General features: G+C 41.2%; 1 protein-coding gene across 1 annotated transcript in view; it reads left to right on the plus strand.

Annotated features, from left to right (window-relative positions):
- Positions 1 to 18740, plus strand: part of ADAMTS12 (ADAM metallopeptidase with thrombospondin type 1 motif 12) — a gene marked incomplete at its 5' end in the record, with an annotated part of 277109 nt that overhangs the window by 217492 nt on the left and 40877 nt on the right. Inside the window, 4 exon segments of the mRNA XM_080933901.1 lie at positions 931 to 1175; positions 2377 to 2515; positions 8070 to 8196; positions 15226 to 15436. Of these exon segments, the coding sequence (XP_080790027.1) occupies positions 931 to 1175; positions 2377 to 2515; positions 8070 to 8196; positions 15226 to 15436 (722 nt within the window).

An 18740-nucleotide genomic window follows, 5' to 3' on the forward strand; every position in this document is an offset into this window, starting at 1 on the left:
GTTAAAAGAACTGGTTGACTTTCAGAGAGCAAGAGCTGTGCAGTGTACAAGCTGGAATACAAGACCATCTTAAAGCCCATTTCCCTTCCATCTCATAAAGCCACGGCTCCTAAGAAGCATGTGTAACACAGAAGCATAAAGAGCTGGGGAGCAGAGGCAACGAAGTGTCAGTTTATCCTCTCATCAGTGTGCCTCCTACCATGGCAACCATTAAGCAAGAGAAGATTGCAGCCAGAGTTGATCAATGCTTTCAAGTAGATGTGGATTCTTCAGAAGCCTGGAGTTGAGCCCTGAAAATTAGTTACAAACTTATAATTTTGCAAAACACAGAAGGGAAGGCTTCCTGCTTGACAGAACTGTGTGATGGTGTAGAAAGCGGGGCTCTGAACTTAGGGTTTCATCCTGGGCTGATTGAAGCAAGCCAGGAGGCAATCAATGGAACTGAGGTTCCTTCCAGAAGGTCCGAATGAACATCAGCTTGAATTAAATTATATCTAAGAGACTGTATTTTTTTTCGCATGATGTTGATGATGAGGAAGAAAAGTATGTAGCCTGTGCATGGCTTGGGAGAGGTGATCCGATGTGGAGAATGAAAAGGGGAGAGAGGGATGGCAGCAGGAAGTTAGGTTGGAGCTCAGACATTTTTGAGCCATTCACATGAGAAAATCAATGCTGCGTGAGCCACAAATCTTCCAGCTCCCATCTGTATCTACTCACGTGTCCTCACATAGCCGATGACACACTATGTTGTGAAGCTCCAGAGAATTCTGCTGCTGGCTAATCTCTTTCTAATTCTTACTTGGTGCTTCTTCCTGCCCATTAGCCACCCACCATCCAAACTGAAGGATGAAGATGCTGAAGCCTGGAGATCAGGCTGTGTTATCTGAGAAGCTAGTGCATCTCCTTCATTACTGTCTCTTTTGTCCTTAGGGTACATTGACATCGGACTTATTCCCAAGGGTGCAAGGGATATAAGAGTGATGGAAATCAAGGCAGCTGGCAATTTCCTGGCCATTCGGAGTGAAGATCCAGAAAAATATTACCTCAATGGAGGTTTTATCATCCAGTGGAATGGAAACTACAAACTGGCAGGGACTGTCTTCCAGTATGACAGGAAAGGAGATCTGGAGAAACTTATGGCTCCAGGCCCCACCAACGAGTCAGTGTGGCTCCAGGTAACACTGAAGGAAAAGGAGCTGCTGCCCAGTGTGTTTAGCACCCTCCTTCTCACACCGACATTGATGTTAGGACTGGGAGCCTGTGCCGTTTCTTCTCTGTTCGTTATTATTATTATTATTATTATTATTATTATTATTATTATTATTATTATTATCATTATTATTATTGGATATTTTCTTTATTTGCATTTCAAATGTTAACCCTTTTTTCTGTTTCCCAATCCCTCTATCCCATTACCCCCTCCTTTACCTCTATAAGGGTGATCTCCCACCAACCCATTCCCTCCAGCCTCCCCACCCTGGCATTCCCCTACACTGGGACATCAAGCTTTCACAGGGCCAAGGAACTCTCCTCCGTTGATGCCCAATAAGGCCATCCTCTGCTACATATGCAGCAGGAGCCATGGTCCCTCCATGAGTACTCTTTGGTTGGTGGTTTAGTGTCTAGGAGCTCGGGAATGGGGGGATCTGATTGGTTGATATTGTTGTTCTTCAGCCCCAAGAACAAATTTTCGACTTCAAAAACCATGCCACTGGGAGGTTTAAATGTAGTCCATGGGCAGATGTATTCTTTATGTATTTAAAGTGACTTAGTGTGGCTTCCCAGCAGTGGTGACAAACTGAGGTGATATTGTGTGGTTATCAGAAAACTAAAGCATTTACCCATATCCACAAAGTAAATAAAAAGTAAAATCCACAAAGGGCACCTTTTGGCCAAACCTCAAAGAGTAATGATCATGTGATGAGAATTTCCTATTTATTAAATTCCCATAATATTTTAGCCAATAAACAACAGAAGACTGTATAAATATAGAAAGCAGAAGTAGATGTAGCTGGACAAAAATATGGGTGGAGATTAATGTGGTATATACCCAAGCTCAGTGTCAGTTGGGACATTTTTTTCAATTGCTTGCCTTATTTTATTTGACTTTTTTTGGGGGGACAGGTCTCTCACTAAGCCTGGAGCTTACTGATTCAGTTAGACTGGCCAGCCAGCAAACCCCAGAAATCCTCCTGTTTCTGCTTTCCTAGTGCTAGGATTATAGGTGCATGCCCCATGCCTGGCTTTTTATGTGAATGCACAGCAATAAGATATCTTCTTATCCATCTCCCTAGCCCCTGGGTATATTCTTTAAATGTCTGCTTTACCATCGATACTGACGACAGAGTTTGACATGACTCCTTTCTCGAATTGCAGCTACTGTTCCAGGTGACAAACCCTGGCATCAAGTATGAGTACACAGTCCGGAAAGATGGCTTTGACAATGACGTGGAGAAGTTGCTGTACTTCTGGCAGTTTGGTCGCTGGACAGAATGCAGTGTAACTTGTGGAACAGGTGAGAGACAGATGCTTCCAGTTGGAAACCCCATGAGCTTTGGAGTAGGAGAAAGAGGTGATCTAAGCCAGTGATTTCATTCTGTGTCTGCTGATCTTCAGTCTCACGGAGATATCCCAAGGGATCCCTTTGACCCATGAATGTGTGGGTGTGGCTTAAGGAAATAGGTGTTCTGTTTGCATCCCATTGGTCTGCTTTCATCACTTGAGTACCACCCCACCACAAAGGGAGACTGGGATGTAAGAAGGCAAGACACTTGGAAAGCCCAGGCATTGCCCAAGTGATACATGAAGTTTGCCAAGGCCCTTTGCAGGAAGAAGGCAGGCCTCTTGGGGTGGGTGTGTGTGTGTGTGTGTGTGTGTGTGTGTGTGTGTGTGTGTGTCACTTGTTTCAGTAGCTTTAGAAATAATGTGATGCACAGAAGCTTTATTTCTGTGCTGGTCTTTGGATCACACTTGAGTCTGTTCTGGAGCTTCTTGTCTCCATCTTGGATCTACTGCCTGTAAAACCAGAGCACCTGCATAGCCGACGGTCAAGAAGTATGCATAACGTAGCAAGGGGATCAAAATGAAGGACAGAACGTGCCAGGAAGCCATTCTTCAACACGAGCTTCCTTCTTACGCTTCTTGGCCTCTTCTCTAACTTCCTACCCAGGTACCAATCACAGAATACAGTTCAGAGTTGGAAATTGGCTTATAAATAATCTAGCTTATAAACAATTCTTTCTATCCTCCAGTTAGTATGATACAGCTTTTAGTACTCATAAGGGTAAAATGTCTATTTTTATAATAGTGAATATGGTGAGTGTGCATATTTGTACAAGTGCCCAGAGAAGCCAGAGGTGTTGGATCCCTGCCAGCGGAGCTGTGAAGCAGCTGTGAGCTGCCTAAAACAGATGTAGAAAATTGAACTTGGATTTTCTGCAAGAGCAGTACATGAGGCAAACCCATCTCTCTAGCCCCTAAAATGTTCATTCTTTTATGTTTTGCTTTTACATATCTTATGCACATTTATAATGTATTTTGGTCATGCACATGCTTATATGTAAGTTTTTGAAACTGCTAAAGTAGAACACAATCTAGGCCAGAGGTACACTCTGGCTGATGTAACAAATGGGTTCACAGATAATCCATCCTTGATTACCTCAGCTGTGTCCAGCATTGCCCTGGCCTATGGCCCAATATGGGCCGGGATCCCAGAGATATTTTAGCAGGAGATAAATGGGGCCATAAAAATATTTTCACCGAGGATCATTCATGAGAAAAATGAAGTCACTGTAGTACTAAAATATTTTCAATAGTAGTACAAAGAATATTTTCAATCTGTGATTATCTCTTCTCAGCTCTCAGGGAAATTCATGTTTAAATTTTACACTTAAATAACTTGTCCCAGACCACACATACTAAAACTTACCTAGTTTTAGTTATCAGAGACTCTGTGGAAAAGCAGAGCATCCTCCAATCTCTTGTGTTTCAAGATCTAGAGCTTGGGTGTCCTATCTCAGAGCATCAGGGGACAGAAGAGCTGTGTGACTGGGCTTTGCAGTGACCAGAAAGCTACATCTGAAGTTAGGTAGGAAATGGAATATCCTTAACTGATGTCAATTAGACACCAGTTTTTGTTAAAGCCTGATCCTTCAGCACCGCCCCCGCCTTAGTGGGATTTTCCTAGTCATCTTGTGAACTTCGCCACACTGTCTATTGCAGTTGCAAGATCTCTGGCTGTGGCTGAGAAAATCATGGCTGTCTATATTAATACCCAACAGGCACAAAGGATACAATACTGATGTTCATACAGTGCACACAGCGGAAAATGTAAAGACAAAGGACAGAAAACTGAACCATTCAGCAATGTTTGTTATTATATTTAAGTGAAAACTCTACATCATGAAAATATAAAGTAATACAGGAAAAGGAGAGAAAACACAAGGGGCCAGAAAGTTGGAGGGAAATTAGAAGAGCTGGGGTGAGGTTGGGAACCACAAAAACCAGGGTACCCTAGCAGCATCCCTGAGGTCTCTTCAGTCCATGCCTCCCAAGTGAAAATGGTGGGTAGTTAACATTGGAAAACATTTTATTTCACCCCTCTCACACAAAACCTTGAAGACACCTTTTAAGCACAAGACTTTATAAAGATAATAAAACTATTTATCAAGGGGAACATAACATATGCAAGTGAGTGCAGATGAGGCATAGTTCATCACAAGGATAAAAAGGAGGGAGCAGAGATCTCTCAGCCTCTCGGCTGTACATTACCAATGGCTAACACAGTGATATTCCCTCGTAAGTGACGCTGCTTTCCTACCCTGTGCAGCTGCAGAGATTAGGCCCTCTCATATTTATAGGTCTTAGGCTTTGTTCCCTAATGTTACTGTTGCTTGCAGTTTCCCATGCTTAGCAAGTGTGTACCATGAAATGCTGAAAGCCCAAATGCCTGCTTTCAGTTGCTAAGTTCCTTTCTCCCCCTCCAAACTTTCTTCTAACATAACAATAGATTGATGAAATTACGATATCAGGTCCCTGGCATTCCCGTAGGGAAAAGGTATTGGCTTTTGGGCTTACTGCTGGGTATGTAAGGGTGTTAGCAGTTACAGGTGATGAGGTCAGGCACATTTACTTGTATCTAGTCAATGGCTGGAGTCAGTAATAAAGCAAAGTTTCTGAGCTGGAAAAGAAGAATTATAGCTTTGAATTATACAGTGTATAGAAACAGGTTGAATTGGACTGGATGAAGGAAACCTCTATATCCCAACTCAGAGTGGATGTTCGACCCTGGTCTCAAAACCTGCCAAGCAGAGTGTCTTTAGAGGGAGTTCATACCCCATAAAAACAAACAAACAAACAAATAGGATACATAAATATATTTATAATTTATAATAGATCAAATATAATATAAATTATAACTATATATATAGTTTTATATATATAACTATACATATATATATATATAGTGTGTGTGTGTGTGTGTGTGTGTGTGTGTGTGTGTAGTTATTATTCCGACAACACTATGTTATAATCTTAGCACTGTAGAGTCATAAGGATGAAGACGCTAAGGCTTGGGAGAGTTACAGAGGTGGCCAAAGAATACTCAGCAAATAATATATATATATATATATATATATATATATATATATATATATATATATATATATATGTAGACTCAAACCCAGTTGTGATTCTTATGGGATTGATGTGGCACCTGTGGTTGATACTCCCTTCTCCTGCACTCCCCACCTCTCCCCTCTCCTCCCCTCCCCTCCCCTCCCCTCTCTTCCCCTCTTCTCTCCTCTGACCTCCCCACCCCTCCTCTCCTCTTCCCTCCCTTTTCCTCTCTTCACCTCCCTCCCCCTCCCTCCCCTCCCTCTCATAATAGCAGAATGCAAGCTCTCCCTGGCTGAGGCTGTGTGGTTGGTAGCTATGATTTCACTGGTTGAAAACAGTTGAATCAAAGAAGCTGGGGAGACAAGAAAATTACATCCCCTGGACACTGAAGTTGAAAGTTGATGGGATAAGTTGTATTTATCAGCAATATTCACCCCCACCCTTTTCTTCTTCCGGTGAAGTCAGTGTTATTTCTGTGTATGGTTATTTATGAAGGGACTTCACTGACAAATCTATTGATTCACAAAATCGCCATCATTTTACATTATTAAAGCATTTTTATATGCAGTCTGAGAATGATCATTTCTGTGCTAATGTGAACATTAACCATGTATTAATATCATTGTAACTTGAGGGGGTATAAGGAAAGAGATCTGTTCAAGTCCTTCACAGACTGGGGTTAGAATCTTTCCAGTCTTTTCAGGTGATGTGCTTACACTGACTGGAGGGAGCCTCCTTGATCTTGTAAGTTTTGACATTTCAGTAATGCTGGGCTCTTGTTTGCAAAGCTGTCTTTGGTTGGTTTATCTAACAACCACCTAATGTGAATTCTAAATTTAAACCTTCTTAAACAAACTAACTGTATAGCAGACTCTATTTTTAAAAATTGCAATATTAAGTTGAGACTGCCATAGGCTGTCACTGTTCTTGAACCTGTTTATCACAAGGAATTTTCTTCTTTCCAGACATAGTCCCTTCCAAGATGACCCATTCTATAAACCACGGGTGACAGGTTTGAAATCAAGGCATTTAATTGGCCCTGTACCACTAATATCCAGTACAATTTATTAAGAATTTAAAGGAAGTTACAATCTTTTGGAAATAGCATTTAGTGGGGGCCCGGGGCCTCATACACATGTACACGCATGTCTGTATGCATGTCTGTAAGCAGGCACATAGATGTCACTGTGGGTATATGGTAGTCAGAGGACAACTAACAGGAATTGGTTTTCTCCTTACTCTATGTGGCCTCTGAAAAGCAAGTTGTCAGGCTTGGCTGCGAGTGGTCTAACCCAGCGAGCCGTCTCACGTGTCTGATTTTTTCATCTTAGAAGCAGAAGATTCAAATAATTGTTTTCAGATGACAAATAAGTTAGTGTTAATACATCACACAGGTTTGTTGGCTGCCTTCATTAGTAAAAGTTCTCTGTGGGCAATGTCCAGTTTGAAAAAAAAGAACAAATGACAAGCCATTTTTTTCTTTTCACAGAAAATCACAGTCATTTAGATATTGTCTAACCTCATACTTTCTGAATTTGCAGTGTTACCTAATAGTAATTATTCTTAAAAGTGTGACCTAATTATAACCCCTCCACTAATGCTTTTATAGAAGGCCATATTAAAGAGAACTGCTACTTTTCCAAATCTGGATTTCAGACCAACCAGGGAGTCACTGTGGAGTAACAGTGCTTGGTTTTTACTCTAAATGCTTGAGTTCATTATTGTAAGGGAGATGAGATCACTCGGAAGCCCCAGCAGGAAACAGTTGTCCGACTGGCAGTAACTGTCTTGGCTATGTTTACAGGAATGGGAGGGCTTAGAGAAGTCAAGGAAGGTAACTACCACCCATGAACACTGGGATGTGAGAGAAACAAGGCAACTGTCTCTAGGCCTGGAGAATTAGAAGGAACAGTTAGAGGAAAAGATAGCACTCCAATTTCCAGACCTCTAAGGAAACCACAACCATCTTTAGAAATCACTTCCAAGAGTTCAGGGCAAGGTATAGGGTAGATCTGGAAGAAAAGGAAAACAGCCCAGGACAGGAAGAAATGAAAACTAAGGTAGCTAAGCTGGATTGGTCCTGACTGGTGAAGGGAAGAGAACTCTAACTCACTCTGTCCATACAGATATTTCTTCAGTGTGAGAAACCACTCTCAGTTTAATGTAATAAGTACCAGAACTTCATCATGTTCAGAGATCCTGCGAGATAGGCTTTTGTAAATGGTATAAAAAGGATGAAAAAATCTCTACTCCAAGATGTTGGGCCTCTTAGCTAGGAAGACTCAAAGACTACAGTCAATGTCACTCGAATGTCTTGAGGCTGGCACCATCTGGAGGCTCCTCTTGGATTGGAACTATCACCTCTAGTCTTTATTCAGGGCCTCTCTGAGGCCCTGAGCTTCTTGTATGGTAGCATTCACACAGATTCATAACGTGTGTGGTACTTTCTCCAGGCATCCGCCGGCAGGTGGCTCATTGTGTCAAGAAGGGCCATGGGATGGTGAAAACTACCTTCTGCAACCCAGAAACACAGCCCAGCATGAGACAGAAGAAGTGTTATGAAAAGGATTGTCCACCCAGGTAACCCTTGATAACATGATGCCTGACATCTGGGTGTCACCTGGCCGGACACCTGATTTAATACTACTCTAAATCTCCATGGTAACTGTGAGTTGTGTCATTAGTTGATGCAAGAAAGCTTTGAGAGGTTTCTGTGACTATGCTGTCAACCTGTGGCGAGCTGGGAGAATATTTTCTTTCCCCAGAGCAGTTCTTCTTACAAAGTGCATTCACTATATGTTTTTATTTGCTAAGACTCAGTTTCAAACTGTTAAAGATGAAAGTTCGCAACGTTTACCCGGAGGTTGTTTAACTGCCAGGTGGTTTAGTTCTCCAAGGGCTGAATTCGGTAGTCTCCTGCTGAATCTAGAACTTTCACATGTCCATACTCTGAACTGTCTGTGTCTGCTCTTACTTCAGGCTTCCCAAGAGGGCAGTTAGAATGCAGGAGAGTGTCGGAGTTGGGCTTGCAGTCGGGAGATTCATCCAGGGCTTGGTCTCCAAGCTACTGCATACAGAATTCGTTCTATCCCCGAAGCTTTATAGGCAACCTGGCATCTCACCATTTCTTGGACCTGAAAGCAGCATGCTAGGACACAGTAAAGAATACTCCTCTCCTCTACTGCTTCTTAAGATGTGCTTATAGATAGCACTTTCTTTTTTAAAAAGAAAATAATTATATGTTTACATCCAAAATGTTACTCCCCTCCTAGTCTCCCCCCTCACAATGTTTCTTCCTGATCCCCTCCTCTCCAACTCTGAAAGAGCAACCCTCCCGGGTACCCCTCCACACACTATGGTACATCATGTCTCTGTAGGATTAGGCACATCCTTTCCCACTGAGGCCAGGCAAGGCAGCCCTCTGCTACCTATGTGTCAGGGGCCTCGGACCAGCCAGTGTGTGCTCATTGGTTGGTGGCTCAGTCTCTGGGAGCTCCCAGGGACACAGGCGTGTTGACTCTGTGGGTCTTTCTGTAGAGTTGCCATCTCCTTACAGGGCCTTCAATCCTTCCCCTAACTAACAGGGGTCCTGGCCTCCATCAAATGTTTGTGGGTATCTGCATCTGTCTCTGTTTCAGTCAGTTCCTGGGTAGAGCCTCTCAGAGGTCTGCTATGCTTCATGATACACAAAAACATTAGAAATGGTCCAACTGCCCAACTGTCCAGCTTCCTCTCATGCATCCACCAGAGCAGTTAGAGTGGAAGGGTCAGTGCAGCTACACAGGTGCTGGACAGCCAGTACCAGACAGCCACTGTGCAAGGGCAGCAAGAGCAAAAGTGACATCCAGAGTCAGGATTTCTTGATGAGCAGATGGTCTGTCTGTCTGTGGTGCTGCCTCTGCCACCTGGTTGGACACATCTGAGAGAACAGTGATTCCCCAGCATCTGCCTTTGTGTGGGAACCTTAATTTCCTCCCATTCTCTCTAAACAGTTACAAGATTATACTTGAGGAAGAAAAGAAAAACATAAGCAATTTGACAAGTCCTTTAAGATCCTACTATTGGATGGCATATTTTCTTCAATTTAAGTTACATTTTTTATGGATATCTACTTCCTAAGGTACTGCTGGGTTTTTACTTTTTTTGGAGACTGTTTCTACTGGTATGGGTAATGCCAGGAGCCCAGCTTGTAGTTGCTAAAGATCAACAAAATTAACTGATCAAATCTGAGTTTATATCCAAGAATAGGTGTACATACAAATACATATGCATACACACAATATATTTAAACAACAGCAAAATATGCATTTAGGCAGTTAACTTGACTCCAGCTAGTTGATTGTATTGTAATTTATATAAAAATTCATTGCTATGCTATCTATATACATGTAATCCTTTTCTTATAACTACATTTGTTTATTTCATTGTATAGATTAAAATATGTATCAAGGGTAACAAAGTCACATATGAGGCAGGCATAGTGGTGCATATCTGTAATCCCTTGAGTCAGGAGACAGGGAATGAGTTCAAAGGTGGTTTGGGCTACATAGCAAGAGTTACCCTACCATGAAAGAAAGGAAAAAAGGAAGGAAAGAAGGAAGAAAGAAAAGAGGAGGGGAGGAAAACAAAAGGAAGGAAAGGAGGAAGAAAGGAAAGAAAGAGACACCGAAATCAACAAAATGAAAGTTGTTGAGCAAACAAGTCTGACTATAAGAACTAAGTTTCTTGTGTGCACATTCACAAAGGGCTTAAAAAATTTACTTCTTAAAGAAATATAATTACGCTTCTTTAAGCATATAAATACAATAACAAAGATTGCTTGGTTAGTAGTATGTATTTTGACAAACTCAACACAGTAGTTAGTCCCGTGAACTGAAGTTCTACAGCATCTTCCTTAGTCACCTGATTTCTGTGTTGTCTGAAAGGCTTACATTTGTCATCTACGACTATCAGTTCACCCTCCAAGATTAATATCTCTTGTTTCTCTGTCTCTCTCACTCTCATACACACACTCTCTGTCTTTCTCTGTCTCTCTCTCTCTCTCTCTCTCTCTCTCTCTCTCTCTCTCTCTCTCATACACACACACATACACACACACACACACACACACACACAGCTTTCTTTTATTTTCATATGACAGTTTTATCTTTAGCAATATCTTGGCTTTTTAGCCCAACTTCAGCATTATATTTATCTTCCCCACCCCAGAGAAATGTTCAAGAGAGTTTTTTTTTTTTAAAAAACACTTGATGAAAGTGTCAAATTATCTATACCTTAAAACAAATATGAGGCAGCCAGTGGCTTTGAACACGAGATCTGCGGAGAAAGAAGCTCTTTGGAACACTGACTACAGAAATCGGTCAGTTGTCTTCCCGCTCCCTAGCTGACTCCTCTCTGACTCTGCTTTTCCAAAAAGTGCTGCAAGATCACGGCTCCGAGAGTGCACATCCAAAGCACTCGCTAAACACCACAGAAAGTCGCTCAGCCCCAGCAGCTGTGTGTCTGCTTCACTGCATGAGAGAACAGCATGCAACCTCAATCAAGGTTTCCCTTAGTCGGCACTTTTGAGCTTAGGCTGCATTGCTCTTTGTTGAGCCAAACTCCTTTCATGGCATTATAGGTAATTTTGCAGCATTTCTGGTCTCGGTTGTCTGAGTAATGAGGGTAAAAGAGTGGTGTGACCTGGCTCATAGCAGTCAGAGCTGTCCTTGCAAGCACTGGAAATGGGAGTGGGGCAGAGAAGTTGCAGGTGAGAGAGGGGCTTAGTGGTTCCCATCCTGCTCCCTCCTCAGGGTGGGAGTCCAGATAAACCTGAGAAAAGTATTCCAGGATAACTAGGGTTCTTAAAGTCTCTCTCTCTCCCTCCCTCCCTCTCTCTCTCTCTCTCTCTCTGTCTCTGTCTCTCTCTCTCTCTCTCTCTCTCTCTCTCTCTCTCTCTCTCTCTCTCTCTCCCCCTCTCTCTCCCTCTCTCCCCCCCTCTTTCTCCCTCTCTCTCCCCCCCCTCTTTCTCTCTCTCTCACGCACACACACACTTAGAATGCATTTCTATATAACTTATGGCTAATACTAAAACAATAAAGTTCATTGTTTGGGTAAAATTTAGATATACAAAGTTATATCTATTTATTTAGCCAATCATGACTTGAGATAATTCACTGGCTAGTTCTTACAAAGAATTGATATCTTGGCCCTCCCTACAAGAGATTCTGAGTTTAGTCAGAGATGGAACCTCTTTTAAAGCTCCACTAATGTTGATATAGAAATAATCTGTGACATAAATACATTCCTAAGGATTTTTATATCATAATAGGTAAGAGATTCACTAATGTTTAGTGATTAAAAAACACTATACTCAATGGATGCGCGATTGACCAGTTGTGTGTTAAGTGTTACAAAAGAAAACATTATTCAATTGTTAAGAAAACATAATTCATATTTGTTAAAGTGAACATTCCTTTATTCAACAACATTATGGGTAGGGACCACTATAAGAGAAATTTCCTGTGGAGAAGATACTGGTCTCTATACCAACTATAGCATAGACAAGTGGGAGTCTTTCTTTGAATATCAGGGTATGGGTCAATAGATGGATAAATACTAAGAGAAAAAGAAACAGGACTAAAGAAGATATGGGGCAAAGCTGACCTTTTAGTACTCAAGATACATCAGGGTGATCATAGGAGGGAAATAGAGTTCAAGGAACACATAATCATTTATTTGGGGAAAATATTCTTAACCTGAGTCTCTGTTAAAAATGGATGTCACAAGGAAGTGCACAGCATTTGATCAAGCCGAGTCTTGTCCTTATCCATGCCACTGAGAAGGAAATGATAAATTTCATTTTACTCTTTCACATCACAGTGCGTTGTTAAGGAATCCAAGTCAGAAACCTAGAGGCAGGAACTGAAGCAGCAACCGTGGAGGGATGCTCCTGACTGGATCCCTTAACATGGCTGGCTCATGCTGCCTTATACAACTCAGGACCACTCATCCTGAGGTTGGGGAGCATTGTATTCTGAGCCCTCCCACATAAATTAATAATCAAGAAAATGTCCCCACACAATTGCTTACAGGCCAATGTGAGGGAGGATTCCTTTTCTCAGGTGAGTACAGTTTGTGTCAAGCTAACAAGAAGTAGCCAGCATGGGAGGACTAAGAGCCAGTGGTGGAAACTTGAGCCTGGAAAACCTTAGCAGGAAAAAAATGAAAATTAGATAGGTTTCATTTTAAGCTGACAAGATATGGTAGTCTGGCTTGTGCTGCTGTAAGAGAATGAGTACCATAAACTGGGTCATTTATAAAGACCAGAATGTCATTTCTCATGATTTTTGGAAACTGGAACTGTAGGCTCTACACACCAGCACTAGTGAGGCCCCTCTTGTTTCAACCTTACACAACACCTGAAAGGACAAGAGAGCTGAAGTGTGTCCCTATACAGCAGGAGAGTAAAGGAGAGCAAGGCCTCTGTCCTCAGGGACAGAACACTCCCATTAGGCCCCGCCTCCCAACATCATAGCCTTGCAAAGTTTCTAACTCATGAACTTTAAACGATATGTTCTTTTATAAATAATTTATTTAATTTTAGTTTTGCCTGCATTCATGTCTGTATCAGGGTGTCAAGTCCCTTGGGACTGGAGTTACAGACAGTTGTGAGCTGCCATGTGAATGCTGGGAATTGAACCTGGTGTCTCTGGAAGAGTAGCCAGTGCTCTTCACTACTGAGCCTTCTTTCCAGTCCCCTAGATGACACATTTTAATCACAGGACTAGCACATGATCACTCCAGGAGGACTAACTCCAGAAAGGGGAAACAGGAAGGGCCATTATCACTTCGTTCTAACACAACTGAAAGCCCTGTAGCAAGTAATTAGATAAATTAGGCCTTCAGTCAGCTCAGATTAGGGCCTTTCCAGAATGACATTTTATATATTCAGCAGTCTGCCTGGCCTCCTTTGCAAATGTCAGAGGTGGGGCAAAGTAATTAGACTAATACAGTGGGCATTAATTTGCTTCCACATCACACTGTCAAGTATTAGCTCTTTGCTCATACAAGGCAACCAGAATTAAACATCAAAGAATAAATCAGTGTGCTCTTAATTACTTGCTTACTGAAGAAAATAGTAGAATCAAGAAAGCTTTCTTCTACACATTTTAACTTGAAATTAAAACTATGAGGACCAAAAAAGAGTTCTACCCACACAAACATAATATGCAGCGAGTGAAAAGACTAGAAAAAGCTTTGTCATCTTCACCCGTTAGCAAAAATGAATACTGTCTCAAGGCCGGGGGGACTTCTCCAGGTCAAGACTGGAAAGATTCCCATCCTGTGCTATGTCCCTGTGGAAAATAGAAATGCCCTACTTTACTCCTGCCTGGGAGCATATATAAAAGAACTGAGTGTCCACAAAGCAATGATGAGCCAAATGACACTGGCACTAGAGACACATTCTGTTTTCTGAGCTGGAGCAGGTTTGCTATTAATGGAAAAGGAAGAAGGTGAAGGTTCCTGTAGGCATCCCTGCCATCTCCCCAAAGCACTTCTCTGGAATGTTCAGTTACTCACTCATAAACGAAGAGCTTACCAACCAACTTGTCCTCAGACAAGAGAAAGTATATGTATGGATTAATCCGATCTCCTTAAAGTTGCTCCCCCCACCCCTTTATCAGATGAATAACTGAAACTCTGAACGAGCAGGTTGCTGGAGATTCAGAGGCAAAATTAAAACAATGAGCTAGATCTGACGTTGCCTAAGTGAATGAAAATGGGGGCAATTATATCTGTCTCATTGTGGTATAGAGAAACATTAGGTTAAGAGCCAGGAGACAAGAGAATGCTATGACTTCACACTTCCAGTCCAAACACCAACCAATGGGTCACAAGGGATTGAGATCTGGGGAGCGGGGGTCGGGGGTGGGGGAAGGTCTGTGCTTCTTACTTTGCATGAATTGATATTTCATTTAACCCATGGTACTGGTGAAGTCACTATTGCTACCCTCAGCCAATGGATGAGAAAGGGAAGCTCAAACTTGGTTGAAATTTCACAGAGAGAACCTTGGACATTTGTTTTCTTCCCTTTTAAGGGAAGCTTTTTTTTTTTTTTCTCTCTCCATTAAAAGACATCATTGTTTTAAAGTAAAATATACAATTGAATTTTATGTGTATAAATGTTTTGCCTGCCAGTATGTATGTATAGCACGTATGTGTCCTTGGAGGTCAGAATAGGGCTTTGTGTCCTCTGGAACCGGAAATAGAGATAAGAGTGAACTACCATGTGGGATATGGGAATCGAACCCAGGTCCTCTGAAAGAGCAACAAGTGATCTAAACTACCGAGCCACCTTGCAAAACCCCCAGCCATGGTCTTTGTTTGGTTGGTTTTTTTATTTTTGGTTTTTGGTTATTTTTTTAGCAACTATATACGCCGGGGTCTCTGCTGAGCCCTGAGGTTTATAATTGAACAAGTCACACTGGCCATGTCTGTAGAAAATATGTCCAGGAAATATCTGCCTCATCTCCCAGAGCCTTCCAGCTCTGTAATATACACAGCAGTGATGGAACGAATGTGTACATACTTTTGCTGATCTTCTCACACTTCCGTGTCTGCCTGCAGGTGGTGGGCAGGGGAATGGGAAGCATGTTCAACGACATGTGGGCCCTACGGAGAGAAAAAGAGAACGGTGCTGTGCATCCAGACCATGGGCTCTGATGAACAGGCTCTCCCTGCTACAAAGTGCCAGCATCTGCTGAAGCCCAAGGCACTGGTTTCCTGCAACAGAGATATTCTGTGTCCATCGGATTGGACAGTAGGTGACTGGAGTGAGGTAAGCTCGTGGGTTGAAGGGACAGTGATAGCCCTGCTTCATCTGCCTCTTACTCATTCTTCCAAAATGACCCACCCTAAAATTGCCTACTATAGAGCATCCATCACATCTGGCTTGCTTTCTGCATTTCCTGTTTCCGGCCTTATGGGATCTTACTCTCCCTTGCAGAGTAAGCAGCTATTAACTAGGGATGGATGGATCTCACTGATCTGGGCACATGACAGTTAATCAATTCATTGTTGGCCCATTGTTAAGATATTCTAGTAAACGGAAACTACCCACATATATCATAGCCCCCAAAGCCAGTCTATAAAGCACTTAGTTCATTGCTATAGTTAGTTAAACCCAAAGGAGTATTGCTCTGTTGGAAATAAAGAATGCAGTTGATTCTGAAACCACACAAATCATTCATCCACTCAGAATGTGTTTGGGATATCTGTCTGTAGATCATACATTCAAATGAGCATTGCCTTTTCACCAAACTAACCAGATCTAAATCTCTGGGTACAGGTAGAAACCCAACAGTTTGAAGGTTATGAAGAGAAAAACAAACCAAAACAGATTTTAACGTTCTGTGTCACTGTGGAGTCTGGGTCTTTCTGGCCTTGCTCTGCCTGTTACCAAGAGTGACTGACAAAAGCCAAACTCTTCTTTTCCCAAGATATCTAATCCAAAGGAATTGTTTCTACTTCTCTACATGCATTTCAGTTATGACCTAAGGAACAACCAGGCAATCAATGACCTTTAGAAATGAACACATCAGAATTTTAAGGACAATACTGTGTCATACTTTGTTATGTTCTTTCTTAAAGAAAAAAATCTAATGCACTTCTTTTTGTGTATTAATGTATACACATTAAATGTAATACATATACATGTATGTGTACACATGTGCTGTAACACACTTGTGGAGGTCAGAGAATAACTGTGAATATCACCAGTTCTAGTCTTCCACAAGATAGGTTCCAGGGATCAAACCCAGGTTCGGTGACAAGTGCCTTTACCCACTGAGATATCCCACTGGCCCCTGTGCGATTTCTTGAGAAGCTCCAAGCTTACCATAACAACGGATACAAATTTTCAGAAGCTTTTCTGAGGCTGCACCTTCAGGAAGGTGGGAAATATTTGGTTCAGAAGAATATTCTAAGAAATATCCAGAATGAACAATGATGGATGAGTAAGCAAGGTACTCAACAGAGAAAACACGTTTGTGTCTAGCAACGGTTTTATTATGTATAAAGATTTCTGTGTAGCTTATAAAGATGCTCTGAAAACATTAACTAAAGAAGAAGTCTAAATTTTGCATCAACAAAATTTTTCTTCTCTGAAGATACTTATTTGAAAGCAGAGTATTTGTTCACTCACGTGAACAAAACAGCTTTGATAACCTTCCCAAGACAGTTTCTTTAACATGTAACCGTAGTTGAGATCATCTAGCTTCCAGTTCTGAGTTTTGGTAAGCACGTGGGCTAAAGTTAAGAAATGAAAATTATGGTTACTAGACTGGGAAAACATCCTATCAAATGGGAATAGAAAATGAAAATGTCGGGGCAGTGGATAAAGATCATAAAGGATACATCCAGTGGTAATGCATCTATAAGTTAACACAAGTGCCTTGTGAATTTGTATACTACACACATCAATGCCAAGTCAGAATATCCTCCCCAACCCCTGCTATTCTTGGGAAGGAGCAACCATAGCGTGTATTTGGCCTGACCTGTTCACCACCAACCTAGACTGCTATAAATTATAGTGTTGCCAAAATAAGGCTGAGTGAGGTATTGTATCAGATCCATTAAATGTGTTTACCAAAAAAAAAAAAAAAAAAAAAAAAAAAAAAAAAAAAAAACTGTGTTGGCTGCATCCAAAACCCTTAATAATTCTTGTCATGTCAAATTTACTAATTGCCAGAATCCCTGGGCTTACCCAAAGGACTATGATTAGAGATTTGGCTGAGAATACCTTCTTCCTGAGCCCATGGGTACAGCACACAATACCCTGCCTTAGCTGGAAAGCAAGAGACCCTAACATTTGGCATAAGGTGACAAGTACTAGTGTCTAAAGTTCCCACATAGGCCATTGTGGAGTTGATGACAGAATATGTAAAATCTAGTTTCTAGCTTTCTCGTGCAGAGCTAAGCAGAGAAGTCAAGCTGGTACTGTCATTAGGAGATGTATTTAGGCAAAGTCCCTGTAGCTAAATCAGCATTAGTGGATAAATCTTTCCTCCTTCTGTTGTCTTGATAATAAACTTCAATGAGCTTTGCAGAAATATGACAAAGATAATAAATAATGTCTTTGACATTCTAACTATGCCAAGATACCTTTGGGCAGTTTTGTGTATGAATTTTGTATTGCTTATTAAATTTTTTACATAGATATTTTATCTAGCTTTCCTTGTATTGAAAATAGGGATTTTTCTTCATAAAATATACTCTAATTATAGTTTCCCTTCTCCCAATCCCCTCCATATCCTTCCCACCTCCCCTCCCACCAAAGCTATACCCTTTCTTTCTCCTTAAAAACACAGGTATCTAAAATATAATAAAATAAAACAAAATCAAAGCAAGTATTTTACTATCATTCTTTCCCAGTTCCAAGATATACCTATCCACCTAACTTCATATCTGTTTTCTCTGTCTCTCTCTGCCTCTCTGTCTCTCTGTCTCTATCTCTTTGTGTGTGTTTATGTATGAACCAAGTCCCCTCCTGCTTAACTTATATCTCCAAAGCTTTAAATTTTATTTTTAAATTAATTCTTGCTAAGTGATCTGAGATAGATTCTAACTTTTGATTTTCTTGCATTGAACCACCCTCTTGAATATCTGGGAATATACTACTATACCCATTGTATGTGAAGATTTTAGTCCTGGATCTAAGACATTAAGAATGGTTCATTTATAGACTCAGCAGAAAGTTATGTAATATTTTTCTATGGATAAATGGACAAGAAACCCCTGAAATCATCATGTAATTAGTAAATGTGTCTGGCTTAATGTATCTTGGACAAGAAAGTAAACAGAAAATGCCCCAAAGAAACATCTAGATGCATGTATCCTGCATAAACTCACAGGACAATTAAGGTAAACTGTCTCACTTCATGATGCTTCAGTTTCACCAACTATAACCCAGTATCTTTTCTCTCATTAGAGAGACTTTATAGGGTTTTTTTTTTTTTTTTGGTTTTGTTTTGTTTTGTTTTGTTTTGTTTTTTTATCAGCCCTGTAAGTCTCTAATTGTGTAATCTCTAGCTGCTATTAACTCTTAATATTTTCCTCATCTCTACTTTTGTAAGGGCGAGTAA

The sequence above is a fragment of the Micromys minutus genome, assembly GCF_963924665.1.
Source record: "Micromys minutus genome assembly, chromosome: 20".
In the NCBI taxonomy this organism is placed as follows: Eukaryota; Metazoa; Chordata; class Mammalia; order Rodentia; family Muridae; genus Micromys; species Micromys minutus.